Source organism: Lycorma delicatula, chromosome 13, assembly GCF_047948215.1.
Source record: "Lycorma delicatula isolate Av1 chromosome 13, ASM4794821v1, whole genome shotgun sequence".
NCBI lineage: Eukaryota > Metazoa > Arthropoda > Insecta > Hemiptera > Fulgoridae > Lycorma > Lycorma delicatula.
The window spans coordinates 28,784,947-28,811,560 of record NC_134467.1 but is presented as its reverse complement, the minus strand read 5'-3'; the positions used below and the strand labels follow the sequence as shown (position 1 = coordinate 28,811,560).

Genomic DNA, 26,614 nt, shown 5'->3' with positions numbered 1-26,614 from the left:
AAGGCTCGTTTAGCTTGTGCTATTCGGCATTTTATATCGCTCCTGCTTCGTCCATCTTTAGTAATTCTACTTCCCAAATAACAAAATTCTTCTACCTCCATAATCTTTTCTCCTCCTATTTTCACATTCAGTGGTCCATCTTTGTTATTTCTACTACATTTCATTACTTTTGTTTTCAATACTAACATTGTATTTTTTTGGTTAAAGAGGGCTCGTGAAACTTTAGATCTACAAAAATAACGATATAAAAATTTTATCCGATTAGCATACTTTCCCTTATATAATATATATTAGTATTATTATAAATCCCCTTATATAATTAGTTGCGCATTTCGATTACTAAGTAGTTATCATCAGTATACATTGATGAATACATAAAATTTAAGTATTAATACACAACTAATGGATAAACGGTTTTTCGAATAAATTGAAGTAAGATTATAATCCAAAAACCATTTATATAAAGTTTATTTAAAATCCAAATTTCGGTTATCGTTTCGATTATAACCAATCATTATCAGGAAACACTTTTGAAAATTGTAGAGTATTAATAAAGTATGGGAATCCTTATTATGAAACTCATCAGCAGCTAAACAGAGCCAACTGATATTTAGCAATTACTCCTACTGTTTTGGAGGTAGTAACTTCCACAACAGTTCTTCTTAAACTTTGTAAGGAATATATGACGTCATAAATTTCATACTACTGGAGATCTAAACATAAGAATTAATAATGTACTATTCATTTTAAAAAAAATTAAACTACTATGACATATTATTTCTTACTAGATATAATTGTTTCTTTTTTTTACGTATTTAATAATCCTATCGTACTAAAGGGTATTTGTATGTGGGTCTTTATGTGTGTTCGTACCCCTTAGCTTATCACCAGAATATACCGATCACAAGCGGAAAATCCCGATTCGTTGTACATGTCTCGTGGTGGTCAGGTATATACTTGTTATATTATAATATATCGATATATCGCATATATATAAATATATATGCGAAATTTAGGTGTCCCATATAAAACGCAACCCATCAATCACTCATCCATGAAATTTCAAAAGTCAAGCTTACTCCCCTACTCGTTACTGAAATGGACTCGTCCAACATCTGAACATCGCGGCGACGCAGTAGAACACTACCGATAGTAACAACAATGCAATCATAACGTTCAGTTTATTGCTAGAGACAAGATGGTGTTTTCGCTAGATGAACGTGTTTTCATTGTCGAGTCGTACTTCAGTACAAAATCAGCGGTCGCAGTGCAAGATTTGTTTCCCCATAAGTACCCAGATAAACCAGCTCCTAACAAAACATCAGTATTAAGGTTAGTCGCAAAATTTAGAGAGACCGGTTCTGTTAATAATAAGGAACACAAAAGATCTGCGTCAGTGTTGAATACAGACACAGTCGCTGAAATCAAAGACCGATTACTCGCCTCGCCAAATAAATCGATAAGACGTTTGTCTGCTGAAACTAATTTGTCTAAATCAACCGTTCATCGGGCGACCAAACGATTACAATTTCGTCCTTATCGCATTCAAACGGTTCATCGACTTCTTGAGGCAAAACAAAGAAAAACGGCTACAATATTGTCAACGGTTCCGTCGATTTCTGCACGAGGGAATTAACGTTATGGATTCGTTATTTTTCACACATGAAGCACGGTTTCATTTGGATGGCTACGTAAACAGCCAAAACAGTAGAATTTGGACCGCTGAAAATCCCCGCGTTTATCACGAAAAACAATTACATTCGCAGAAGTTGGGCGTGTGGTGCACGATATCACGGAAGAAAATAATCGGTCCTATTTTTTTCGAGTACACCATTAACGCAGAACGATATCGGGATATTTTATTTCGGTTCATCGCACTCTTGGAAGAGGAAGACAGACAGTTGCCGGCTACAACATGACGGTGCGACATCGCACTACGCAGGTTCAACTTCTGATTTCGTCGAGAAATTCTTCGGTAATCGTGTTATCGGTCGAGGCTTGTGGCCACCAAGATCTCCAGATTTGACTGCGGCGGATTTTTTTCTACGGAGTTACCTCAAAGAAAAAGCAGCCTACAGCAATAAACCACGAACACTTGAACGATTGAAAGTCAATATTGAACAAGCTGTATTAGATATCCAGCCACAAACTTTGAAAAAAGTTGCAAGAAACGCTGTAAAAAGAATTGAAGCTTGTATTCAAGAAGATGGCGGCCACTTCCAACATTTACTCTAAATGTAAGGTAATGGATGGTAATAATAAAAATTACATTTACATTTACACATGACTTTTTATTAGTTCAATACTACCAATGTAAGGTTGGGTTGCGTTTTATATGGGACACTCTGTATTATAATATATCGATATATTGCATATATATAGATATATATGCGAAATATATTACTATATAAATAAAAGTATAAAAATAAAATGTATATAAATAAAAATGTTCGTTTGTTCAGAATGTTAAATCTCCGAAAGTTCTTCACCGATTGCTTTGAAATTTTGACATAACGTTGCATTCGAATACGCGCACGTTTTTATACATCTACTATTTATATAACTAAGATGTCACATCTCTGACAGGTAAAAAGCGTGATTTTTTTAAAAACAACGCTGTCTGTTGGACGTAAAAGGAACACACGCTATACTAAATATTTTACGATTCTATTTCAGTGTTTCCGATAAATGAGTCCGCTATAGACTAAAAACTACTGGACCGATTTCCGCCTGGGGGAAAAGGGAAAAATCGAAAACTGTGAAAGGAAAGAAGGTAAAAAGGGAAAAGGGGAAAAATGGAAACTATAAGAAAAGGGAAAACGGGGGAAAAGGAAATGGAAGGGCGAAAGAAGAAAAAATAAAAGGGATGAACGGGAAGAGGAAGGGATAAAAAGGAATGGGGAAGGGAAATAAGGGATAGATAATTAGGGGAGGAACGGGAAAGCGGGTAAATGAGTGAACGGTAATATGGTAAAAATTTAAATGTGGAAAAGTGGGAAAGGGAAAAAGAGAGAATGTATAAAAGGGAAAAAGGGAAAGGTTAAATTTTGTTAATTCCGTAATGTTCATTTTGTTAATGTTTTATCAAACTTTCAATTGTGTTCATTTAATCTATATATATACTGAAATCTAACAATAGCGAAGCACTTCTGGATCTGCTAGTTAGTAATATAGTTTTTTATTTATGTGATTGTTTTTCTTCATAAAATAATGAACTATAATCAAAAAGTAGGCACCGGAATGTACCGATCACTAACGGAAAAACCCGATTCGTTAGTAACAATTTCTATAGTTAAATTTGTAATTTAACATTCGTTATATCAACTTTATCATTCGAAAAAATATATATTTTTACGTAAGAGATAATTTTGAACACCTAATAATTCCATTCCGAGACGCCGGGACACCCAATCCGGAGACCCTAACTGTGAAGGGCGTGTCTACGATATGCATCTCCAACTAGTTAAGAAATAAAACGGAAAACATTTAAAAATTTAGATACTTTACATTTGTAAACTATTTATTTCCCAAATGAAAAATATAAATGTAATTATCTTTCCCTGGAGTATTTAAATGTTGGTCGAGATAAATCTTCAATGTTTTTTTATTTTTTTATTTTCTCTATGGATCAGCTTAACTGTAGCCGGAATAATTTACGACGTTTTCTGGTGCTTTATTTCTTTTAACGGAATATTTACGGGTCCTTTATATGATTCTTTTTCACACTTTTTTAATAATTGATGATAATTTCCGTAGTTTTGAATAAATTACTTTGTTTTTTTTTTTCAGGAAATATGTTTAATTAAAATCTGGATTAGAAATAATTAAAGTTAAAATAATATTCATAATAACAATAATAATAGTAATAATAATAAATTTTTCTACGGAAAATTCACAAATTAATTTAGTAACATATATTTTAAATAAAAAGAAAAGTTGAAAAAAATTTGTTATACTTTCCTAATATCGCTTATTTATTCTTTTATAGTGGACAAATTTTACAAGAAAATAAACCAAAAAAAAATATTTTAAAAACTTCAAAAAATCAATATTTTAAAATTTTAATTAACTTCATCCCCAATGTTGCCCCAAAATATATTTTTTTTTTTAATTCACTTGCACTGCTGTTATGCCTAGAAAGACATTTAAAAAAAAAATCAGTTAAAAATATAAATAAATAAAACGGTAGTTTTTTCAATTTTTGGGGGGAAGAGGGAATTTTGAAAAAAATTTAGAAAAAAAATAGCTAAAGTTAGTGATTTCTTAAGTAATTTGAGCTGCAAAATATAATAAAAACAGGTCGCAGAACTATAACTCCTGCAATTATTAAAATATCCGACGTAAAACACAAAATTCGATGTCGACTAAGAATTTTTTTTTTTTAGGTTTGTAGTATAATACCTTTGTTAAATGACTAACAAATGGGGAAGATTTAGTAACAAAACTTGTAAAGAATTTAATTCTGTTAAAAATAATATAAATAAAAAGTCATTCCTATCCTACTAAACGACATTTGTATGTATGTCTTTGTGTTTGTGTGCCCCTTTGCTTAGCACCGGAATGTACCGATCACTAGCAGAAAATCCCGATTCGTTAGTATCAATTTCTAGAGTTAAATTTCTAATTTAACTTTCGTTACATCAATTTTCATTATTCAAAAAAAAATATTTTTACATAAGAGGTAATCAGTTCTGGACACCTAATAATCCCATTCCGAGACGCCGCCCGCCAGTGCTACCCGCCCGGAAGGCCTGCAGGCACGCCTCAACAACTATTTTTTTTATAAATTGAATAGGCTTTAATTTTTATTTATCACTAGCAGACCTGACAATGCTTCGCTATTGCTAAATTTGAGTGTACAGAGTGATTCAAAGAAACGGGAAATTAAAAAAATTAAATAACAATGAAAATTTTTTTAATTAAAAATGAATTTTATTTCATGTAATTCTACAAATGTTGCCATTTTAAGATACATACATTTTAGTTTATTTTTTAAAGATGACATCTTGCAGGTGACCTCCTCTTCTACGTAAACACTCACGAAGTCTCTTCGTTAAATTGTTCATGGTTTGACGTAACATCTTAACTAGAATTTTCGCGATTGCTTCTCGGACCTTTGCCTTCGGTTCTTCCATTGTAGCAGGTCCACTGTGGAACGCTTTGCTTTTAAGGTGACCCCGCAAAAAGTAATCGCAAGCTGAGAGATCAGGCGATCTGGGAGGCCATCTAATGTCACCGTTTCGTGAAATGACACGTTGTCCGAACAATCGGCGTACAGCTGCCGTCGATATTCGTGCAGTATGTCACGTTGCTCCATCTTGTTGAAACCAGGCTGTGTTAAGAATAGGTGGAAATCTCTTTTGTTGTTCCCCACAACAAAGGTTTCAAGCACGGCTACGTAACGAGCCGACGTCACTGTAATCGCAGGACCGTTGTCATCCTCAAAAAAATAAGGGCCTATAACACCGTAAGATGACATAGCACACCACACGGTCGCTTTCTGGCTGTGCAACGGACGCTGGTGTAGCTGTGTAGGATTTTCTTGTGCCCGGTATCTGAAATTTTGCTTTTTAACAAATCCACCGAGGTGGGAATGCGCTTCTTCTGACATCCACAGTTCGTGAACAAACTCTTCGTTATCGTTTATCTTCTGAAGCATTACATTACAGAATTGCGCTCGCACAACTGCATCGTTCGGTTTCAGTTCCTGGACGATCTGCAAGTTGTACGGATGGAATTGCAAGTCCTTCGCTAACATTCTTCGAACACTTAAACTATGCGATTGTAAAGATGCTGAGAGACGACGGATTGACCGATGTGGACTTCGTGCGATAGCATCTTGTAAAGCTTGAACATTCTGTGGTGTACGGACGGTTCGCTCACGGCCTGAAGGTTTCTTTTTCATTGCCGAACCGGTTTACTCAAAATTAGATATCCGTGTTTTAACTGCACGTGCTGATGGAACACGGTCGTGCCGTCCCAGATTAAAATGACGGCGAAATTCTCTACCCGCTCCCTCTACACTGTCATTGTTTTTGTAAAACGTTTTGATAGCAAATGCACGTTGCGCACCACTCAGGGAACCATGACAACTAAATGGCAGGTTAGATTAGAGAGGCTGAAGCCACTTATCAAGTGGTACCTATCACCCACGGCTACCAACACAACTTTCAAAATTTCCCGTTTCTTTGAATCACCCTTATATTAAATTAACACAATTGAAAGTTTGATAAAGCATTAAAAAAGTGAACTTTACGGAACATCACAAAATTTAACTTTTCATGTTATCCCGTTTTTCCATCTTTCCCTTTTTCAATTTTTCCCTTTCTTCCTTTTCCTCCTTTTCCCTTTTTCACTATTCTCATTTTTCCTTCTTCCCTTTTCTTTATTTACCTTTTTCTATTTTCCCCTTTCTTCCCATTTGTCTAGATCTCTTTCCCCTTTTCCTTATTCCCATTTCCCCTTTTTCTCTTTTCCGTTTTTCCCTTTCTCCCTAATTCCCTGCTCTTTTTTCCTATTTTATTTTCTTTTTTACTTTTCTCCCTTTTCACTTTTATCGTTTTTCCCGCGCGTAAATCGGTCCAGTGGGTTTTTTAGTGTATAGCGAATACACATACGAACATTGCCTTTTATACTCGTATTTATTGAAGAAGAAAGTTTGATATGAGCCAAATCAAACCATAAATACAATTTTTCGAAATATCTCGATCCCAGCGTCACCTAGCGGGTCTAAACTATTTCAGAAACCTTCGCGGGCGTGCGCACAACAACTCAAAGTTTCATCAGAATTGGATAAATGGTATCGGAACACATACGGGACAAACAAGCATTAATTTTTATATATATATAGATATATGTTCTCACCAGCATGACTTTAATGAACGGGAGGGTTTAGAGGGCAGAACCTCCTGCCGACGACGGGGGTTGCTAGTATTCATATGTGAAATAAATAAGTTTGCTATTAAAAAAATAATGCGGTTGAAGCCGCGGTAGGATAACTCTTTTATATAAAAAATTTTTTTTTTCTACGATTACAGTTTTAATTAACGGTTCGTCATATTTACATCTTCCTTTAAAAATATAAAAATAAATTTACTGAGAGAGAATACATTTCTATCTAAATAAACATTGCAAATTTTATTGTTTATACATCTATTTAAATACCAGACTAGAAAAAAAAGGTTTTTTTTCTAGTAAATGTAAATTAATATTTATAACAATTTGTTAGAAAGAGTATCATTCCTCCCCTTCTCTCTCTCACACTCTCACTCTCTCTCTCTCTCTCTCTCTCTCTCTCTCTCTCTCTCTCTCTCTCTCTCTCTCTCTCTCACTCTCTCTCTTTTTCCTTTCCTATTTTATATAAAAATATAATAAAAGCCCTTTATAGAAATAAATTCAATAGAAACTTTGTTTGGATTAAAATATAACTGAAAATAAATACGAATATATGAACAAAAAATACAGAGGTGAACATGAAACTATAAAAATTATATAAAGTCAGCTTGAACGGATTTATACAAGTAAATCTATGATGAAATCTATGAAAAACAAAAAAATAAAATTAGAGATAACATAAGAATAAAATAAAAAGTTTTACACGGATCAAATATCAACGTATCTAAAAATAAAAAAAATAATTGATTGAATTTCAAGTTATGCAAGTTGTCATTGTTTTTTGTTTAAATTAAAAAAAAAAAAAAAATGAAGAAGATGAATTTAATTTAAAAGAACTGTTTTTTTACTTTTTTAATATTTTAATAGCGTATATTTTCAAAATAGATTTTCAGGAGGAAAAATAGCTTTTTCGTTTTTTTTAAATTCATCATAAAGCCCGTTATCAGAAATATTATAAATTAATCTGGATAATATTTTTTTGTCATCAGTCAGTTGACTAATTCCTTTCCTATTGTTTTTCTTTCTTTATCTTTTACAGGGTCATTCACGGGAACCGGATGTTTTAAAAATAATCATAAAAAATTGAATATTTACTTTAAAAAAGTTTTATTGGTACTGAAACACTTATTAAATCAAAGCATTTGTTACTTACTCATGAACGAAAAATTATGTCCGACAAGTGATATCCATTTTGGGCAATACATTGTTGTAGCCTTTCACGGTAACTGGCCTAAATTCTTTGCAGCATGTCTACATCAATCTGGGTGACGCGATGCCGAATTGCGATCTTAGCTCCTCCGATGTACGCGGTTTATCGCCGTACACACGCGATTTCAGAAACCCCCGCAGAAAAAAATCACAAATACTCAAGTCGGGGGACCGAGGGGTCCAAGGAATGTCGCCGAATCTAGAAACGATCCGTCCCGGGAACAAGTTATGGAGAACAGTCATCGTTGCCCTCGCTGTGTGTGCTGTAGCTCCATCCTGCTGGAATAACACATTTTGAAAATCGATTCCCCGGTTACGTAACTCAGGGATGAAAAACGTATTCAACATCGCAATGTAACGATCAGCTGTTACAGTTACGGCAGCGTCCATTTTCTTCCAAAAAATAAGGTCCAATAACACCGACCGTATTGCACACCAGACAGTCACCTTTGGGCTATGAAGTGGTCTCTCGTGAAGCCGATGCGGGTTTCTTTCTGCCCGATACCGACAATTCTGTTTGTTGACGAAGCCATTCCGATGAAAACGGGCTTCGTCACACATTAACGATAACAAATTTTCATTTTCTTCAAAAATGGTAAGCATTTGTCGACAAAATTGTAATCGCTGCGTGAAATCTTGCTCGTTTAACTGCTGCACGACGGCTATCTTGTAAGGATGGAAATGCAGGTCTGTATGCAGAATTCGTCTTACCGTACTTGTGCTCGTTTGAAGCGCTGCTGAATGCCTCTGAATAGAGCGGCGTGGGCTTCTGACAACGGCTTCCCTTACTCGTTGGATGTTCTCCGGAGTGCTAGCAGTTCGTCGGGGACCCGGTGGTTTTTTCTTCAATATTGAACCGCTTGTTCGAAGGTTGTTTACCCGTCGCAATATTGTGTTACGAGAAGGGACGCTTGCGTTACGATGGATATTAAACTGACGGCGGAAATCTCGCTGAACAGCAGTTACGGATTCGTCATTTCGCACAAAACTGTCATACGCGTACAGGCGTTGGTCTAGCGTCCACGGCTCCATCTCAACGACTAAAATGTAAATGCTATGAATAAAGAAAACGTCAGACACCAGCCACGTGCCCCTCCCACCACGAGTACAACCCACTTCAAAAACATCCGGTTCCCGTGAATGATCCTATTAATTTTTATAACTTCAACATATTTATTTTACATTCTATATTCTCAACCGTTTATTTTAGGCTACGTATTTTGCCTTTCTCAACATTTTTTTCTACACGTCCCTTGATCACGAAATTAATAAAAAGTTGATCTGTTAATAAACAGTCCACCAATTTATTTCGATTCTTTACAAGATTATGTCTTAATTGTATATTTTTTCTTATTAATCATAAGACCTGATATTTTCAATTTTATCGATCTCTATTAAAGAAAAGTTTTTTTTGCTATTCTTTTATTGTATTTAATTACCGGGTGTTTAAAAGGACTTTAAACATTCAGTTTTCTCAGAATTAAATTTTCGACAAAGTTTAATAGAAATTTTTATTTATTTATTGGTAAATTAACAAAGTTATTTTATTCCAAACCTAAATAGTTTATTGTGGACACCAATGACTTCATTGAACGGCTATTAAATCACTTTTTTTTGTCTTCAGTCATTTGACTGGTTTGATGCAGCTCTCCAAGATTCCCTATCTAGTGCTAGTCGTTTCATTTCGGTATACCCCCTACATCCTACATCCCTAACAATTTGTTTTACATATTCCAAACGTGGCCTGCCTACACAATTTTTTCCTTCTACCTATCCTTCCAATATCAAATCGACTATTCCAGGATGCCTTAGTATGTGGCCCATAAGTCTGTCTCTCCTTTTAGCTATATTTTTCCAAATGCTTCTTTCTTCATCTATTTTCCGCAACACCTCTTCATTTGTCACTTTATCCACCCATCTGATTTTTAACATTCTCCTGTAGCACCACATTTCAAAAGCTTCTACTCTTTTCTTCTCAGATACTCAGATTGTCCAAGTTTCACTTCCATATAAAGCGACGCTCCAAACATATACTTTCAAAAATCTTTTCCTGATATTTAAATTAATTTTTGATGTAAACAAATTATATTTCTGACTGAAGGCTCGTTTCGCTTGTGCTATTCGGCATTTTATATCGCTCCTGCTTCGTCCATCTTTATTAATTCTACTTCCCAAATAACAAAATTCTTCTACCTCCATAATCTTCTCTTCTCCTATTTTCACATTCAGTGATCCATTTTTGTTATTTCTACTACATTTCATTATTTTCGTTTTGTTCTTGTTTATTTTCATGCGATAGTTCTTGCGTAGGACTTCATCTATGCCATTCATTGTTTCTTCTAAATCCTTTTTACTCTCGGCTAGAATTACTATATCATCAGCAAATCGTAGCATCTTTATCTTTTCACCTTGTACTGTTACTCCGAATCTAAATTATTCTTTAACATCATTAACTGCTAGTTCCATGTAAAGATTAAAAAGCAACGGGGATAGGAAACATCCTTGTCGGACTCCCTTTCTTATTACGGCTTCTTTCGTATGTTCTTCAATTATTACTGTTGCTGTTTGGTTCCGGTACAAGTTAGCAATTGTTCTTCTATCTCTGTATTTGAACCCTAATTTTTTTTAAAATGCTGAACATTTTATTTCAGTCTACGGTATTGATTGCCTTTTCTGGATCTATAAATGCCAAGTATGTTGGTTTGTTTTTTTTAATCTTCCTTCTACTATTAATCTGAGGCCTAAAATTGCTTCCCCTGTCCCTATACTTTTCCTGAAACCAAATTGGTCTTCTCCTAACACTTCTTCCACTCTCCTCTCAATTTTTCTGTATAGAATTCTAGTTAAGATTTTTGATGCATGACTAGTTAAACTAATTGTTCTGTATTCTTCACATTTATCTACCCCTGATTTCTTTGGTATCATGACTATAACACTTTTTTTGAAGTCTGACGGAACTTCCCCTTTTTCATAAATATTACACACCGGTTTCTATAATCTATCAATCGCTTCCTCACCTGCACTGCGCAGTAATTCTACAGGTATTCCGTCTATTCCAGGAGCCTTTCTGCCATTCAAATCTTTTAATGCTCTCTTAAATTCATATCTCAGTATTGTTTCTCCCATTTCATCCTCTTCAACTTTCTCTTCTTCCTCTATAACACCATTTTCTAATTCATTTCCTCCGTATAACTCTTCAATATATTCCACCCACCTATCGACTTTACCTTTCGTATTATAAATCGGTGTACCATCTTTGTTTAACACATTATTAGATTTTAATTTATGTATCCCAAAATTTCCCTTAACTTTCCTGTATGCTCCGTCTATTTTACCAATGTTCATTTCTCTTTCCATTTCTGAACACATTTTTTTTTTTAAATGAAAAGTACATAAAATTTATTTCATTAATACCTTCTGATATTTTTGTCATTTTTTTTATTATTATTTATTGTATTTTTTATTGTTAATTTTTGTTATTAATAAATCAATATATTTAAATAAATAAAAAAGTTTAAAAAAAAGAAACGAAATCGGATTCGAACCGTATCCTCTCAAGTTTGATTGAGATTTCCTGGACATGGCAGCAGCAGTGACGACCCCCAGAGGCCTTCGACTGCCTTCTTACCTAGGCTGTCCCCTCACCATTCGCAATGCTGACGATTATCCTTACTGATGTTCTTCGCCCAACTTTACCCTCAGGATCCTTTCTGCTGAGGTGGCGACCGCCCCACCAAGAAGTTTCGTTGGCCAGAATAAACTCTAGTAGATTGCCTACAACCAGCTGACCGCAAGTTCCGCACAGCATCGGGCGTTCTCGTCCGCTCACCTTCCACACTCGAAGGTGTGTCCTACTGTATCCTCACACTCACAGTAGGAACACGTCAGTGCGTTTCTCTTCCGGTGAAACAGATAACTGTTGAACGCACCGTGGCTCGTCAGGAGTTGGGTAAACCTAAAATTAGTTTCTCCATGCTTTCAGCTACCTTCTTATGAGTGGGAGAATGCGAAAACTCCATCTTCTCACTGTTGACGTTTCTCACATCTCCTGCCAACTTACTTGACCAACGATTTGGATATAGTAAAGTTCTGTATGGGCAAGAAACATAATCCGTTTATTATCGAAAGCCACCATTTTGAAACGATGAAAAATTTCGTAACGGCAGTCCTATGTTCTTTCCAGATATAAAAACAAAATTTCAGTTCAATGGATTGAACCGTTTTTGCGTGAAAGAGTAACAAACTCACGTAAACCACTAGATTTTTATAAATATAACAGATATAAATAAATTTCCGTTGGATTAGTTTTGCATTTATTAATTTCGTATATTGTCGTAAGTAAAAACAGGTACGAGGGTTGCCGGCCTCCGTGGCGCGAGTGGTAGCCTCTCGGCCTTTCATACGGAGGTCCCGAGTTCGAATCCCGGTCAGGCATGGCATTTTCACACACGCTGCAAGTCCATTTATCTCATCCCCTGAAGCAATAACTAATAGTGGTCCCATAGGTTAAACAAAAAAAAAAACACAAAAAAAGGTTCTAGGGTTGGAAATGTGATAATAGTATAAACAATAAGAGATTATATATATATATATATATATATATATATATATGTTAATGCAGAATTTTCTGTTGTTTACAGTTATATAAATATATCTTGATAATACTTTTTGATGTGTTAAAATTCATTTCATACGTAACTCCGTTGATGATAAATATGATTAAGCCGTTAGATAACTTGCATCCAAATGTTTTACCGCTGTAACTGTAGATGGCAGCATCAACTTTACAACTTTTGACAGCAATCAGTTATATATATAGAGTGTGAGAGGGCGGGAGGGAGGTAGAGAGAGAGAGAGAGAGAGAGAGAGAGTGCGAGAGAGAGTATTGAAATAGACTTTAAATAAATATAAATATTCTTTTCAATTTAATAATAATACTGTTATTATTATTATTATTATTAAATCGTAAATTGTTATCTTAACTGACATTTTGACATCTTTAGTTAGTATATAAACACACACTACTGAATGTTGTTTAATACATTCATTTAAACTTTAAATATCAGTCAGATACATATAACCAATTTTCTAAGCGAATAATCATCAAATTACTTACTTATTGTTTTGTCAGCATTTTATGAAAGTTTATATGGAAAATTTATCTACTCTGTCAAAAAATATTTGAATTTATATATTATAGTATTATATATATATATTATATATATATATTATATATATATATATATATTCCATTAGTAGTAACAGACCTGTCAGATCGAAGTTGTATCTGACACGTATGACAGTTTATTTCAGATTATACCAAATTGTGTGGTTTTATATATATATATATATATATATATATATATATATATATATATATGTCTCATTTTATATTCTTAACAGACAATCGATAGATATAATAATATCTCCTTGGTGGAGTGATAGCATCTCGGCCTTTTATCCGAAGGTCCCGAGTTCAAATCCCGGTTATTCATACGCTAAAAAAATTCCATGTTCATAATACAAGCTTCAAGGTTACGCGACGAAATCATCAAAAGAAAGAATTTGAAAAACAAAATTCTTTAAAAATGAAAGATAAATTTTTTTTTCGAAAAAAAAATACTACGTTAAAAATTATTCGAATTGTTATTAAATAAAGCGAAAGGATATATTATAGAAGTAACAAAGATTAAAAATACAGTAGGACCCCGCTATAACGCGGGCATCCGGTGATAACTGTTACTCTCGTGTTATTCCTAACCCCGTTATTTCGAAGATAACATGAGAAACAAAAAAACCATAATGTCAATTGAGTTAATATTGTAACAATTAAAATACGAGGGCTATTCAAAAAGTAAGGAACGTTTTGGAATTTTAAAAAACCAAGTACAAGAAAAAATTTTTATTATTTACATGTGAAAGAGGGCCTAAAATACTACAATTCAACATGATCACCATACAAATTCAGGCACTTATCATAGCGGTGGACAAGCTTTGAAATTCCTGTGTCATAGAATTCTACCGCCTGTGATCTCAACCACTCAGTGACGCACCCATCTTGCACAAAATTTGTGGTAGTCTAGCTTCTGTGAAACAATTTCAAACAATAAAGTCCGTGAAACTTGTGGGAAACATATAGAAAGCTCAGTTATTGTGAAACGGCGGTTTTCACGAATCTTTTCGTCAACTTTGGAGACCAGATCGTCAGTCACAATGCTCAGACGTCCACTCTTCTCTTTATCGTGAAAGTTTGTTCGGACATTTTTAAAATGAATGCACCACTTCCTGACAGAACTTTCACTCATTACGTTGTTCCTGTACACTTCACACAGTTCCCGATGAATTTCTATTAGTTTTAAGTTTTTTCCCAACAAAAAACGAATCGCAGACCGCACCTTACAACTGGTGGGATTTTCGATTGCAGCACACGTTTCAAATTTGTATATAAAAAAAAAAACGGACAGTGCGGAGATGTTCCCGTTGTCACGGCTGGACGCTGACTGAGGTGCCGAACACGAGCACACCAATATATACGCGATTAGTGTGCGCCTGGCGGCGTCAGGTGGAAACGTTCCTTACTTTCTGAATAGCCCTCGTATTACCGCATGCTACAATTAACAATGAGAATTTTATGGGATAATATAAAATTTGAAGAAATAAAAATAAGGTGCTCGGTATGTATAATACAGAATGTTAGGAAAGTTGCGGTGCACTGGAATTATGAAAGTTTAATGACAAAACTTTCTTTATTATTATTTTGTATTTTTATTAGAATATTTTATTGAAACGGATATTACAATAATTGAAATAATTTATAAAAGGTGTCGAAAATGACCTTTTCCAACATCAATAAAACACTGCACACGTAACAGTTTGTTTTTTAACACTTTAACAAGTTGATGTACTGGAATATTTTGTTCGTATATCTTTATTGTGGTTTTTAGTTCGTCAATCGTGCGTGGTCAAATAGGACACACTATTTGTTTCTCTCACTCCCATAAAAAGATCTGTGGGAGTCAAATCGGGTGAAATACAGGCCACAAAACGTTTGAAATGATTCGTTCATCTAAGACATTTGGTAAAAAGATCATTGACCTATTAGTTGTGTGCATTATGGCGCCATATTTTTCGAATCAACCATGAAAGATATCTACTTCTGTTAACTGAGTAATTAAGTTTATTAAAACAACGCAATAACGATCATTATTAACGGGATTTTCAAAAAAGGTTGGACCCACAATGCACGTTGTACTCACACCGACTCAAGACTCCAATTTTTCCTTTTTGTAAATATTGTTCGTAATATAAATATTGTTCGTAAAGCATACGGGTTAGTTTTCTACAACAGTCGTGTATTTTGTGAATTAACTTACCCTCCCAGATGAAACCACACTTCATTTGTAAATAACGTAATTTCGAGCAGTGGGGGTTCTGCTCCATAAAATTTTTCTCTGGGTCTTTTCAAAGCCGTGGTTAAAGTTTTCTGTAAAATAAAAGAACCGAATAAAAAAAAAAACCTAAAATAGAATATCTTAAAGCAGGATAATAATCTAATTCTACACTTTATCACATTCAAGAATGCGGTACGTGGTTTTTAAGTGCTTAAAAACCTTTACCTTTAGACCTAAAATACCGTTAGGAAATTTTGAGTCGAGAGTTTCAATTCTCAAATCCTAGTAAAGGCAATTACTTTTATACGGATTTGATAATAAGATCGTGGATAACGGTATTCTTTGGTGGTTGGATTTCAATAAACCATACATCTCAGAAATGGTCGACGTGAGACTGTACAAGACTACACTTCACTTACACACATACATATCATCCTCATTCATCCTCTGAAGTAAAAAAAAAGTAAGTGAGAAGAAAAATTTTTTAATTTGAAAGTGCTTCTTTGTGTTTGATCGAGCGCATGGGGGAAACAAAATATTTTCAGTAAATTTCATTAAAATCGTTTAAAAACAAAGACTTTAGCTTTAATTTCTTTTTTTTATGTATTTCTACGATTTTTCTGAACCAGAATATTCCACTTTAAACCGAAAATGCTACTTATGTGTTTATTGCTGCATATCTCCCTATCTAATCAACCTATTGGTACAAATAAATATACAAATTAAAGGGTTTTTATTTAGCTTTAATAACAAATTTTAAGGGCTTTAATGTATCGTTGCAGTTTTTGGCTTTTGTTCATTTTGTGCAGAGGTATTGAAATCTTTAAAGATTGAGACTGCAACATATATTACCCGTTCTCAGCTTAACTCAAAATCATGTTACAGTCTCAGTTTTGTGGGGGGCGATAGAAAATTCCTGATTCTCAATGTTGTAGAAAAAACTTGAGAATTAATGTTCTACATCCTCACCCCCTTGACCTATTAAGTTGAAAATTTAATAGCATCATTGCCCCCATATATAGAAGAACTAATATAACCAAATCTGATCAAAATCAGCCCAGTAGTTCTGGAGATATATGATGATTTAAAGGCCAATATCCGGATAATTTTCATATACGGATTTTTGGGTTTATTAGGTGTTAAACCGTCAAGATCCTTTGAAAACCGCATATGCCTAAATTTGATCTATTACAATACTTTCCCTTTTACAGCTATAACTCTGTTAAAGCGCTATCTAGATGTGAAAGTAAAATTTTGGGGGAATTCCGTATTATAACAAATTAAAACCTTGTTATTATTTTTTGTACACGCAGTAGTATAAAAAATCGAAATAATAGAAGTAAGATGATGGAAGAAAAAATCAAAAAAATATATAAGAAAAAAACAGAAAGAATTAAAAAATAACGATAGTATAGTTTGTAAAATAAAAAAAAGATAATTGAATTAATATATAGACAAATGATAATAAAGTTTTATAGAAATTTAGAAAATAAGTAATTAGTAAAATGAAAATAAAAAGTTTTTTTAACTTAATTTAAACTTGGGTTAATGTGAAATCTAAGAGATGTTTAGAAAACTTATCTTAATTAAAATTCAGTAAAGGTATTTTATAAATACGAGTACATACGTTAGTTGAAAAGTATTCCCCCGGAATATTCTAATTAAATACTATTGAACCGTAATTAATTGATTCAGTAAATTAGAAACACGGTATTAAATTAATTAGTAGGTTTTAATTACTTTTTATTTATTTCATTTTCATGATTTATCGTTGTAATTGTATTTTACCAAATTTTACAAGTATACACATTTTTATCTTCGTTTAACGTTTTAATTTATACGAAATAACAAATAAAGAATCATTATTTTCGACAAAAAAATTAATTTAAAAAAATATATATATGTATGTATAGCATTAGGTTTTCTCAATATTAAGGTAGATTAAAAATTTATAATAACAGTATATAACAATAATAAATGATGAAAGGTTTTTCGATGGAGCACATAAACAAGTTTGCACATAATTTTAAATCTTTTTACTTCAATAATTTTTACCGACTTTACAAAGAAAATTACGATATTACTTTCGGTTGCGTGGTAAGAGTTGGGGGTGAAAATGAATTTTCTTTATGTTTTGTGGTCTGAGAAGTACGAAAATACCATTTACTTAAAATTTAGTTTCTTTATATATATATATATATATATATATATATATACGAGGTGCGACAATAAAGTAATGAGAATGATTTTTCTTTGCAAGATGTGGCAACCCTGCAGTTTGCTAAGGCACACCATCTTTGACCTTGGTCTATAAGCTACTTCTAGTCCAAGCGGCACATTGATGCAACTGCTCAGTCGTGAGTTGTGCTGTAATAAGTGAAAACGTGTTTGTGTCTCTCGTCACAGAAATGAAACCGCAAAACATTGCGCAACGATATTCCATTTCTTTTTGCGTTAAATCGGGTGAAAACGCGATGACAACTTACGGTAAGCTTCAGAAGGCTTTTGGAGAGGAGGTTATGTAAAAGAGTTCAAATTTTTCGGTGGCATAAAATTTTTAGTGAAGGCAGAACGAATGTTGAAGACGAAGACCGCAGTGGATGACCATAAACCTCACGGACAGATATCAACTTGACCAGGGTGCGTGAAATCGTACGATCTGATCGAAGATTATCCGTGAATATGATCATAGAAGAACTCAACATCGATCGAGAAACAGTTCGTCTAATATTAACTGAAGATCTTGGTACGAAAAAGATTTGTGCAATAATGGTCCCCGAAAATCTCACACAACAACAGCGAGAAACACGGAAAAATGTGGCAGCCGATCTGTTAGACCAAACGGAAATCAATCCAGATTTGTTGAGCCGTGTTATCGCTGGTGATGAAGGTTGTTTTTTTCAATACGATCCAGAGACAAAACACCAATGTTCGCGATGGTGCCTAAAGGGATCACCCAGACCAAAAAAAGCGTGTCAAAAGTGAAATGCATGCTTGTGTGCTTCTTCGATTCCAAGGGAATTGTTCATAAAGAGTTGGTGCCTCCTGGACAAACAGTTAACCGATATTTCTACGAAGAAATATTAGAAAGACTTCGTAAACGAGTTCTTCGTGTCCGTGCCAACATTGCTGTAATTGGATTCTGCATCACGATAATGCGACATCCCATACTGCTCTGTCAGTACAGCAATTTTTAACCTCAAAACAAATTTCAGTACTACCACAGCCACTTTATACACCAGATATCGCTCCGTGTGACTTTTTTCTATTTCCAAGAGTCAAAATGGCGGTCAAGGGACACCATTTTCAAACAACACAAGATGTCCAAAAAGCTGTGACGAGGGTCTTGGAGGATATTATAGAAGATGAGTTCCAGAAATGTTACCATCAATTGCAGAAGCGCTGGAATAAGTGAGTGCAATCAGAGGGGAACTACTTTGAAGGAGACAACACTAAACATGACTAAAACGGTAAGCAACATTTTTTCACATCAGTCTCATTACTTCATTGTCGCACCTCGTATGTGTAGAGAGAGACATTCTTTTTGAACGAATGACCCCCCTACTCGTCAAAATTCATTACGTCCGTTTGAGGGTTCAAATATAAAAGGTCTTGAAGTCTACTTTCGAAATGACTGGCAAAAATAATTTTGCTACACGGCGTATACAATACTGCGGCCGAAACCACGTGACTTTGATTTTTTTCAAAAATATGACTATAAAATCACTTGAATAGGTCCGATTAAGGTCTATGAAGGCTTTCTAAGGTTTAAATCCTAATAAAGGCAGGTTTCTTTTATACGGATTTGAATATTAAATCGTGGATACCGGTGTTCTTTGATGGTTGGGTTTCAATTAACCACACATCTCCGGAATGGTTGACCTGAGATTGTACAAGACTATACTTCATTTACATTCATATAGATCATCGACATTCATCCTCTGAAGTAATACCTTACGATGGTTTCGAAGGCTAAACAGAAAAAGAAAGGTCGATAAGAGTCCAATTGAAAGGTCTTGAACTCTATTTTTGAAAGCTGTATGGCAAAATTGATTTTACGCTACGGCAGATTCAATTTTTGGCCGAAACCATATTGAGCAGGTGTATTGTCTGCCATATTGTGAAATCAATCGGACCTCCTAGTTTTCAAAAGAAGCTTTTAAATTCTTCCACTAAAGTCCTTATAATCTTCAATTAAATATAATCAATTTATTTATGATGGAATGATATTTACAAAATACGAACACAGCTGGTTATGGCCGCCGTATTGGATATTACATACTTTGAAATCAATTGGGCTATTAAGATTATGAATGTAGAGTTCAAGACCTTTTATTTGAGCCTTTATAGATCTCAATCGGTCCTATTCAAGTGGTTTTATTATTATATTTTCGAGAAAAAACCAAAGTCACCAGGTGGTCGGCCGCCACATTGCAGAATTATTTTTGCCAATCATTTCGAAAGTAGATTTAAGACTTTTCATATTTGTGCCCTCAAACTGACTTAACGAATTTTGGCGAATAAGGGGTCATTCGTTCAGAAAGAATGCATTATATATATATATATATATATATAAATATATCTTTGAATCACTCTGTGTATATATATACAGAGTGATTCAAAGAAACGGGAAATTTTGAAAGTTGTGTTGGTAGCCGTAGGCGATTGGTACCACTTGATAAGTGGCGTCAGCCTCTCTAACCTAACCTGCCATTTAGTTGTCATGGATCCTTAGAGTGGTGCGCAACGTGCATTTGCTATCAAAGCGTTTTACAAAAACAATGACAGTGTAGAGGGAGCGGGTAGAGAATTTCGCCGTCATTTTAATCTGGGACGGCACGACCGTGTTCCATCAGCACGTGCAATTAAAACGTGGATATCTAATTTTGAGGAAACCGGTTCGGCAATGAAAAAGAAACCTCCAGGCCGTGAGCGAACCGTCCGTACACCACAGAATGTTCAAGCTTTACAAGATGCTGTCACACGAAGTCCACATCGGTCAATCCGTCGTCTCTCAGCATCTTTACAATCGCATAGTTTAAGTGTTCGAAGAATGTTAGCGAAGGACTTGCAATTCCATCCGTACAAGTTGCAGATCGTCCAGGAACTGAAACCGAACGATGCGGTTGTGCGAGCACAATACTGTAATGTAACGCTTCAGAAGATAAACGATAACGAAGAGTTTGTTCACGAACTGTGGATGTCAGACGAAGCGCATTTCCACCTCAGTGGATTTGTTAACGAGCAAAATTTCAGATACCGGGCACAAGAAAATCCTACGCAGCTACACCAGCGTCCGTTGCACAGCCAGAAAGCGACCGTGTGGTGTGCTATGTCATCATACGGTGTTATAGGCCCTTATTTTTTTGAGGATGACAACGGTCTTGCGATTACAGTGACGTCGGCTCGTTACGTAGCCGTGCTTGAAACCTTTATTGTGGAATTACAAAAGAGATTTCCACCGATTCTTAACACAGCCTGGTTTCAACAAGACGGAGCAACGTCACATACTGCACGAATATGAATCGGCATACAGCTGCCGTGCAGCTGTACGCCGATTGTTTGGACAACGTGTCATTTCACGAAATGGTGACATTAAGATGGCCTCCCAGATCGCCTAATCTCCGTACGATGTTGAAAATTTGGAATTAGGACTGTTTTAACATCTAATTGTGCACCTCTCCCTTTTCCTTGCAATCGACTGAACCAAAAGTATCCAAAAACATTTGGATTTTGGACTTTTTCTTAACTGCAGTAATTAGGCCTCATTGAGAGCTTTTCAACGATGTATCATAAGTTGAATTTATTTTCATTGGTTCCAGAGTTATAGCCAAATAAAAGTTTAATTAATGAAATATTTCGTTCTTACAAGGGGAAGGCACATCGATTCAAATCAGAGATCTTATTTCCTTCTATTTTTAACTTCTTTTTTTTTGTTAATTTAAATATAATTATTTATTAATTATTAACCTCTGATTGTAAAAAAAAGTACGGTAAATAATAATTCAATTACAACAATAAAAAATGAAAAAATATCGGAAGTTATTAATGAAATAAAATTCTATGTAATTTTCATGTAAAAAAAAAATATATGTATACGTAATGTAATACGCGTACAAGGAAGTCATGTGGTGTCCACATAAGTTTAATCTCTTTAATGAATATTTTTAATTCACCCCCAAGGGTAACGGGCCTTTGGGTCTATGGCTTAAAACCTTTTATATCCTGCAAATTTGAAAGCATTCGGTCCGTTGGTTTTGCGTGTTGCAATAAGAAGCAAACAAACTTCTTCATAAAAGGATATGACGGCCTTCTGATGAGCGGAAATAATCTTTTAGATAGATAACTTATGTTTGATTCAATATGTTACTTTAGCGTAATATTTTTAAAACTTTTATAGATATTAGATAAGAAATAAGTCCTGTTCTTTAATTACCAAGTTTACAAAACTTTTTCTATTTTTATTTCTGAAAACTTCCGAGTTCATTTATCTTATTTTAAATAAATTAGGTTTATAAAAACTAATTTTATCGTTATTCTGTATCATTTATCATTTTAAAATATTATTTCCAATTTGAAATTATTAAGGTAAAATTACTAAATTATACTTCAAAAAATTTAAACTACACATTTTATCATAGATATTACTAGAATTTTAAGGATAAACTAAATACCAATTATAATCAGTATTTAATTAAGTACATCAATGAAAATTCGTTATACGAACTGACAAGTTTTGTAGGAATATTTTATTAATAATCTTGTAGAAATTTTTTAATCTAGAGTAATAGCTATTTCTTGAAAAAAAAATCTGATGTGGACACCACATGACATCCTTCTACGCGTATAAATTACATATACACATTTTTTTTAAATGAAAAGTACATAAAATTTTATTTTATTAATAACTTCTGATATTTTTTTATCGTTATTATTGATCGTGAATTTGTTTTTACAATTCGAGGTTAATTAATCAATATATTTAAATTTAAAAAAAAGAAGTCTGATTCGAACCGATGTGCCTTCTCCTTGTAAGATCCAAATATTTCATCAATTAAACTTTTATTTGGCTATAACTCTGGAACCAATGAAAATAAATTCAACTTATGATACATCGTTGAAAAGCTCTCAATGAGGCCTTATTACTGCAGTTAAGAAAAAGTCCAAAATCCAAATGTTTTTGGATTTTTTTTGGATACTTTTGGTTCAGTCGATTGCAACGAAAAAGGGGAGGTGCTTAATTAGATGTTAAAACAGTCCTAAATCCAAACTTTCAACATCGTACGGCTAATCGTTTTTGAATTATGGGAGATACATACATACATATGTACGTACAGACATTACGCCGAAACTAGTAAAAATGGATTCAACGTTGGTTAAAATGGATATTTCTATTGAAATCTGAAAACCGAAATTATTCGCCATCACAATATTTCCTTTACTTTGTACAAGGAAGTAAAAAAATCGAACAAAGAAGTCGTTATACTTTCAGGGCATTGGGTATTTATTCTTATATAATGGGAGAAAATTATACATGAAAAAAGTTTACAGAATTAAAAAATTTTATGTTTTTTTTCTACACTTCCACCGTTAAAATCATCTCCCAAGAATTTTTTTCACCAAACTTTATTAGTTTGGCTGAAATATGTGAAGAAACAGATGCCATTTATGTTAGGTACAAAAATTACTTCTGGAATGTGATGATCATCTTCTCTGATACATATTTCAAGTCGAGAATCGAAGCTGATTCCCACCCGTTCCATTGTTTTCTGCTTGATTCCCTATGAATACCTGTCTTCAGTTGCTGTAATGTACGGGTTTCTGGATTTACACCTGCTTCTTTAAGTATGCCTACAGGAAGAAGTCGTAAATACTATGATCGGGAGGTCAAGGTGGCCAAGTAATATCTCCGAACCTTTTCTTTCTTTTTCCTGTTTATCCTCCGGTAACTACCGTTTAAATAATACTTCAGAGGATGATATGTATGAGTGTGAATGAAGAGTAGTCTTGTACATTCTCAGTTCGACCATTCCTGAGATGTGTGGTTAATTGAAACCCAACCACCAAAGAACACCGGTATCCACAATCTAGTATTCAAGTCCGTGTAAAAATAGCTGGCTTTACTAGGACTTGAACGCTGGTACTCTCGACTTCCAAATCAGGTGATTTGGGAAGACGCGTTCACCACTAGACCAACCCGGTGGGTAATATCTCCGAACCTGGAAATGAGCTGCCGCAACCGAATCGCCGCCTCTCACATACGCGTCGTATGTGAACACTCGATGTTCGACTGACCACTTGGGCATGATACTAAAATAAATGGCATACTTCACACACATGTTACGACAAATAAATTGCACATTGGAGTAATTATAACAGTATTTGGTTCATTCCAAAATGGGTATATATATATCTATGTGTCACTCTTTATATTCCAAATTTCATTATAATCATTGGTGAGTTCATAATTGTATATAACTACCATTCCTTCTTCCTTTGGCATTATTCATGGTATAAAACTGTTAAATTCTTATCTATAAACGTACCTTAGTCTATTCAAAATAAATAATGTTTTTCCATAATTATTGTCAATTTTTTTCTATGACCTTTGAAATTAATTTCACAACCTTATCCGTTCCATTTAAAATTTTCGAGTTGTTAGTCCCATGGAGTAACAACTCCCAAAGGATATGGTGATCGTATATCGAAAACCAGTACGTTTAGAGGTTAGAGCATTTCTTAATTTCGTTTTCTTCTTTTTTCACTGCTAGGCAGTAGTTTAAAAGCTTCTGTAGACCGCTTATGAAACTAGCTATGAAAAATAATGTTACCTCCATTTTGGTTAGGGTTGTTGTCCAAGAATTTTTACATCAAAATTTTTATTATTTAATACTTCCCTTTAAAGTTATATTACATAACCTTACCACATTTTAATTATTCTTTGGGTGCTTGGGATATGATGATTCGTACCAAACAATAAATGATTTTGAAGTAGGAACATTTGTTAAATTGTTGAAAAGTTGTTTATCGGCTGCCATACTTTCTTAACCCCCCTCTCACTCCCTCTTTCCCACTCTCTCACTCCCTCTCTCTCACTCACTCGCTCTCTCTCTCTCTCTCTCTGTGTGTGTGTGTGTGTGTTCGCGCGCGCACGCATGTGAGTATGGACACATTAATTTATAAAAACAACAAAAAGATCATTTTAAAAGAAGGTATTACAAAATGTTCAAATTATCAGAATTTATTTAATGGAGAGGGCTTGGAGATAAACAAATAGTGGAAAAAAATATACGAATAGAATTAATCCGTAACAAAAACAAAAGATAAATTTAGTTTAACTTCTCACCAAATTACTGATAAAATCTTAATATTTATATGTTTTTTTTTGTTTTTTTTTCAGAATTCTGGGAAGATCATTTTCAATGTCGTTATCCCAACAGTTCAAGAACTCCATACAATACAAAATATACTAATATTTGTACAACAAAAGAACGTTTGACTAGAGAAAATACAGCTTTTGAAAATCAACTACAATTTGTTAGTGATGCAGTTATGGCGTTAGCTATTGCTTTAAATGATATGCATAGAGATTTATGTGATGGTAAACCTGGATTATGTGATAAAATGAAACCGACACAAGGTCCTGATTTATTAAAATATCTTCGTAAAGTTACATTTACAGGTGATGTATTTATCTATTTAATTTTAGTCATATTTCAGGTTAGGTTACAGAGCACAACCTTAGTAATTGTACGCAAACTAGACTTAGAAAATTTAGTACAGTCATTTCCAAGATTAACAGATTTTGTACTTATGTACTTATTTATTTAATTTTAATATTACTTTAGGTTAGGTTACGAAAGGTTATTTTAGTAAATGTAGGCGAACTAACAAGAGATTTCATGAGGTTTCAAGAGAGTTCAAGAGGTTTTAACATTACCCTTCTAACATCTTAACCTTGAGAGACCGATACAATTTTGGTTAAGTTGAAACTTGTTATCTCTGATACCCACAATTGCCTTATTTAGAATTATCCCTTGAGATCTATGAGTACAAACTACATATGTCAGTATAAATGAGAATTGTTTTCAAAACTCGTTTATGCACTACATTAAATAATTGTTCTTAAGAAAAATATCAAAACAAATTTTAAATGTACGATCTTATTACAATTAAAATTTTAAAAAAATATCTTAATTTAAAATAAAATAAAAAAACAGTCGTTTGCATCATTTTTTAATGTCAATGATGACAATAAGAAGGAAGGAAGGTGATCTTGTCAAAAATGGGTTATTTGGTTTTTTGCAAAGCTTTATGAGTTCAACTAGTTCATCTAGACCAAACAAAAAACAAACATACACAATATGTATGTATTATATGTGTCCCATTACTTTTATCTCAGGGACTGACTGAACCAATTTTCTTCAAATTTGGCTCAAATATTTTTATTAATGGGGCATTGATAGTATTCATTTTTTCTCCAAAATTTTTTAAAGGGATGGGGAGATATCACAAGAAAAAACCAGTTTCAATTTTCTTCAGAGGCACGTTAGAGACATTTTTATTAAAACAAATTGGTTACTTACAATACATATATAAATAAACCAAAAAACTTTCATTCAAAAAATCAATCTATTATACAGATATGTTTTTTGTTCTTTTTTTCTGTCTCCCTTTAGTTTAAATATTTTTCAAAATTTTTTACTTCATATATAGAAATATGATAGAAAGTCTACTTTTTTTAACCTAAAATGCAGAGTTTTTTGAAAATTTTATTTTTTTTATTTTAGTGTTTACTGATGCAGTTGATAGATTTAGAAGAAATTTTACTTAAGAAATTTTGTTATGCTTAACATATATATATATATATATATATATATATATATATATAAATATTTTTAGAAAAAATTTTTCTTAAAATTAAGTTAATTCCACAACTCTTAAAAATATAAATTCTGTTTTTTGGCTTAAACCTTTTTAATTTTTATTATTAATAGCTGGGAAAATCATAGAATACTGTACCAGTTTTTTTAATAATCTTTTTAAAGCTTGGAAAGGAGATAATACAATCATAATATATTCTATTCACATAGTTTTAGTAAACCACTTTATTATTCCAG

The 26,614-nt window shown here is 33.5% G+C and overlaps 1 protein-coding gene across 5 annotated transcripts in view; it reads left to right on the top strand.

The window, feature by feature from the left end:
• Window positions 1–26,614, top strand: part of LOC142333582 (metabotropic glutamate receptor-like) — an 876,009-nt gene that overhangs the window by 756,725 nt on the left and 92,670 nt on the right. For all 5 annotated transcript variants that reach the window (XR_012758640.1, XM_075380890.1, XM_075380889.1 and 2 more), the window contains exon 6: window positions 24,895–25,176. Coding sequence is in view for 4 of the 5 variants with exons in the window: in XM_075380890.1 (XP_075237005.1) it covers window positions 24,895–25,176 (282 nt within the window). In the remaining variant the exon portion in view is untranslated. The remainder of the gene's footprint in view (window positions 1–24,894; window positions 25,177–26,614) is intronic.